Source organism: Euprymna scolopes, chromosome 2, assembly GCF_053919585.1.
Source record: "Euprymna scolopes isolate OS-2025 chromosome 2, ASM5391958v1, whole genome shotgun sequence".
In the NCBI taxonomy this organism is placed as follows: Eukaryota; Metazoa; Mollusca; class Cephalopoda; order Sepiida; family Sepiolidae; genus Euprymna; species Euprymna scolopes.
Genome location: NC_136483.1, coordinates 201,984,278 through 201,989,444, shown reverse-complemented (window position 1 = coordinate 201,989,444; position 5,167 = coordinate 201,984,278). Strand labels below are relative to the sequence as shown.

At 35.0% G+C, this 5,167-nt stretch overlaps 1 protein-coding gene across 1 annotated transcript; it reads right to left on the bottom strand.

Annotated features, from left to right (window-relative positions):
* Positions 1 to 294: 294 nt before the first annotated feature.
* Positions 295 to 1,245, bottom strand: LOC145302201 (uncharacterized). Its single transcript, XM_080144639.1, has one exon. It carries the CDS (start codon positions 1,117 to 1,119, stop codon positions 421 to 423), a length of 699 nt encoding a protein of 232 aa, XP_080000765.1. The 5' UTR covers positions 1,120 to 1,245; the 3' UTR covers positions 295 to 420.
* Positions 1,246 to 5,167: the final 3,922 nt, after the last annotated feature.

Below are 5,167 nucleotides of genomic sequence, written 5' to 3'. Positions count from 1 at the left end.
GCTCGGATTTGTCCGGCGCATGACGTCAACAGCCGGATAAAGCCGAGCGTTGCCGATTAAATAAAAACAACGCTACAACAAAATAACTGTACAATGAAATTGTAAAATGTAGAAACCTAAATGTAAATAAATAAAAAGCAAAAACCTACCGTTCATTTATGTTTTTTTATTAATAATTTAATTATTATTTGTTTTTTTTTTTTAAATTGTTTTCTGTTATCAAAAAAAAAAAATAAATAAACAAGTTTTTTTAATAATAGGAAACTTTTTTCGTCTGAAATGTTTGGGGTTTTTTTTCTCAATGTTTAACGTAAAAAAAAAAAAATATTGTCATTTTTTCCCCCAGAAACAAGGACTTTTTTTTTTTTTTTTTTTACCGGAATCCCTGCGAGATATATACAGTTTTATTTTTTTTTTTTCTCAGGAGGATATGTTTTCCTCAGACTTTTGAAGGGCTTCAGACGACAAAGTAGACGGAGAAGAGGTAGCGATTGTGATAGGAAGCTCCTCCTTACTAACCAGGTAGCTTTCGGCTATATGGGTTAATATGGAGTCAAAAGGCTGCCTACCAAACTTTTGCCTCCACATAAACTCAATAAGATATGTCTCCAAAAGTTCCCGGTTGGTACCGCATTCGCGTTTATTTCGTTGCTTAGCTTCCTTCCACATCCGCTCCACATGATTTGTGGTTGCCTGTGTTACGGGATCGACAAAATTCAAGCTGTGGTTCACCGTCAAATGGTGATACCCATCTCCTCCCACTTTGCTATAAGCCCTCCAACAGTCTGATACGACCGTCGTCCCCGGCAAAACGTATTTTTTTATAAGTGGAAGGAGGGTTTCGGCGTTTCTATTTGGTACAGTGACCAAGAAACCCTCCTTTTCGGTGGGGTCGTATCCACCGAAGACCCAGACCGATGTCAGAAGTCTGCCGACGTTGTGTTTCCTATGGTTAAATACGGACTCGTCGATTTCTACCGTATGGCCTGGGCCTCCAATCTGCCGGGGATTCCTGAGAAAATAGTCCCTGCATATATCACGCAGGAAATTCTTCCAATCCACAATTGTGTGGCGAGAACGTAGCCCACATTTGCGATGAAGGTTTTTGGTCGAGGCCATCTCGAAAGCCCATAAGTATATTACTTTTAGGATGCATGAGATGGTCAGTCGCGAATTTGAGAAGAAGGTCCCATTCCTGATGGAGGTCCAACAGCGGCAACTACTACACCTCCAACTGTAACCGTCGGAAAGGCTTGCTCTCTTTGCAAGTAAACAATCCTGGCCGCAATGTAAACATCTTTTCTCTTCTGCCACCAATTTTCGTTTCTGGCAAAAGTTTAGGGTAGCCTCGGGGGTCTGTAGCTAGTCCGCAAGATTAGTAATATTCATTTTTATTTCGTCGGTTATCTTTTTATAACTCTCCTCGATTAAGCGTTTCTTGATTTGTTACAGTCTTCCAATTGATAGCGGTTATCTCGTCTGCTTAATCGGTAACGCTTGGTTATATCCGGCTGTTGACGTCATGTGCCGGACAAAGCCGAGCGCTTGCTTAGTTACGTCTGGTTCGCTAAGTGCACAAGTACCTTATCGCAACCTACAACACTGTAGCAAAATATTATCACAACCTACAACACTGTAGCAAAATATTATCACAACCTACAACACTGTAGCAAAATACTATCACAACCTACAACACTGTAGCAAAATATTATCACAACCTAAAACACTGTAGCAAAATATTATCACAACCTACAACACTGTAGCAAAATATTATCGCAACCTACAACACTGTAGCAAAATATTATCGCAACCTACAACACTGTAGCAAAATATTATCACAACCTACAACACTGTAGCAAAATATTATCGCAACCTACAACACTGTAGCAAAGTATTATCGCAACCTACAACACTGTAGCAAAGTATTATCGCAACCTACAACACTGTAGCAAAATATTATCGCAACCTACAACACTGTAGCAAAATATTATCGCAACCTACAACACTGTAGCAAAATATTATCGCAACCTACAACACTGTAGCAAAATATTACCGCAACCTACAACACTGTAGCAAAATATTATCGCAACCTATCATGCCATAGCAAAGTATTACCACTGTGTATGACACCATAGCAAAGTATTACCACTGTGTATGACACCGCAGCAAAGTATTACCACAGCATCATGACAAAGTATTACCACAGTGTATGGCAGAATGGGGAACTATTACTACAGTGTATAACAGAACAGCAAAATATTACCACAGTGTATGACACCATAGAAAAATATTACCACATATTACTATGAAACTTCCTAACATTTTGCTTGAAGCAAAAAAAAACCCAGGTTGACAGAAATTTTATTCTCATTATTCAAACTTCACAATAAAAAGTTTTATAAAGAATTGCATTTAAATCTAATTAGTCACAGTTAAATGAAAAGCAAACTAATGTACCAGCTCGGTATGTTTGCGGTTGGGCGTTTTGTGATGTTACTGGGTTTTGTGAACTTCCTCCTCCTCCTCCGCGTGCACGTGGTTGTAAAGCGGGTGGTAATTTGGGTGATGGTGGTTGTCGAACATCCTGTACACAAAGATAAGAAAAATCCTGCTCCAAACCTTGGTTTGACATCTTGGTCCCTCAATCTACAAAAGAGAAAATGAAAAAAAAGAATTAAAAAAAAATACTAAAAAAATGTCACAACAATTTATTCTCAAAGATTTTTCATTATCAATTTGAATCTATATGGTATTAAAGCAATATACAATTTAATACTATATGGTATCTGTTTGTATCTGTCCATGGATGCAATTGAAAACAAAGCCCTATACCAAGATCAAACAGTTTTAAATGTTACTGGAAATCTAATGGTAGTATTAATTTTTGCGTTAGCACCTTTCAAAATATTTTGCTGATGAAAAAGTGACGCACAGTGATTATCATTTTGTGACAAGGAAAAAATTGATAAAAAAAAAACATTTTTTAAAATTTTGATAAAAACTGAACAAAACAAATTCTGAAAGCCTCCCCCACTTTTTTTTTTTATTATGTAGGAGTTAAAATCTCAAATTCTCTAAAATTGTTTTTGGACATTTTGTGGATAAAAATGAACAAATAAAATTTCTTAACTGGTCTAACTCGGCCAGGGGTTGTTTCTTTGGTACTAAAGCCAACAGAATCTAGGCCATTGTTAATACGGTGTCTTCACTGTCTCTGATCACGGCCACCGAGAATAAGAAGAAGGCCTGTTAACTGAAAAATGTCTGCAGGCTATGGAGGTAAGATTTGTCAGACTGTCAGTACTATATGAGGGTCATTTGAAAAAGAGCAATAAAACATTTTTTAAAAAGAAAAAGGAACACAGTTCGATTACTACTTAAACTGAACTTTATTCAATATAAAATATAAACAGTATCTATGTAAAATTAAGTAATTTTAAAGCAATATACAATTTAATACTGATAAAACTGAATTATGAATTTAGGGAACAAACAATTAAAGAAACATTAAACAAATATTTTTTGGCCTTCGGAACAAGATCACAGTGTAGTATCTGTTTTGATGCTACACTTTACCTTTTCTGTCTTCGGTCGGTGGAGGAGAAATCTTTCATGACTGAGATTATTTTTGTTCCTATCCAGAGTGCCCCTTATTGGGAAGTTGGATTTTCTCCACAAGATTATATGTTGAAATATTTAAATAACTATTACTTTAAATACAGAAATTATATTTAAAGTTTTGGTTTTCTGTTCTTCTATGTCCATTTTTTCCCCATGTTTTTCATCGAAATGTGTAGCGTATTAGTTGTCTCACAAGCCATCATCAGTGATTGCTCACTGGCAGTAACCTGTGGTGTTCCCTGGAGACCAAGTGACAAGTCTCCCCAGATTTCCAGTGTTTTCCACTTCTTGACCACTTGTGCAGATGATTGCATGTTATCGCAACAGCCGTTGTCACTGATTTCTCGTTGGCATCGGCCATTGGTGTTTCCTGAGGTTTGGGTGACAAAATGCCTCGCCAAGGTACCAGATTTGAACTGCACACTTCCAGTGGAGATTTGGTCAGTACTCTCTCACCTCGGTCTTTCCATCCTCCCTGACCCTTCACAACTAGTTGGTGTGGTGTGGCGCCAGTCGAGGTCATCTACACCAGTTATTTTATTATTATTACTATTATTATTATTATGATAATAATAAGGGTGCTTGTGCAGTGTACGCACGTGTATTTTAAATATTATTTTCAAGTTAAATTAAATTTTAGGTTTGTATTACTGTACATAGATTCGAAAAAGTTGTCAAAAAACAAATATATCACAAATGTTATCAAAGGTAAGATAAGTTACTCTTCTACCTATCTGGGAAGGTTTTCAGTGGTTTTACTCACTTTAAAACGTGTAATCGCTTCGAAAATCATACACTGGTTATCAATATGTTTTAAAAAGAAAAATGTTGGCATGTTTGTAACTTATCTTGCTTTTGATAAAATTTATTTGTTATATATTTGTTTTTTGACAACTTTTTCGAATCTATGTGTACAGTAAAACAAACTCGTCATGTAAATTATTTACAGTTAAAATGTTATAAAAAACAAAAAATTGAAGTTTTAAATATATTTCAAAGAAATGAATTACGCCCCGTGCTAAAATATTGATAATTCACCAATCATTAAAAAAAAAAAAAAAAAAAAAAAAAAAACACTGCCGTGAAAAATGCTTACTTTAAAATATTTGAAAATACTCAGTGAAAAGTTTAATTTATTATTAAAAGAACGGACTGAAAAATATTATATAAAAATTGAGGTTTGTATAACTGTACACATAGATTCGAAAAAGTTGTCAAAAACAAATATATAACAAATAAATGTTATCAAAGGCAATATAAATTACTTTTCTACCTAACTGGATATGTTTTCAGTGTTTTTATTTAATGTAAAATGTTTATTTAGATCAAAAAACATACATTGTTTACCGATGTATTGGAACATTCAAAATGGCGCCCGACTCTCTATTTAACACGGTAAGTTTGGGAAAAGGTGCTATAAATATAAAACTAGACAAAATACTGTTAGAAACTCGCTCCATATATATTACCATGACATAGGTTGACATATAATCGGTGGTTTTTTAATAGTATTTTGTCTAGTTTATTATTCGAACAGGCAAAACAC

Excerpts from the sequence above, each read along its gene's own strand:
- LOC145302201 (XM_080144639.1), bottom strand. The coding sequence starts at position 1,119 with ATGGCCTCGACCAAAAACCTTCATCGCAAATGTGGGCTACGTTCTCGC.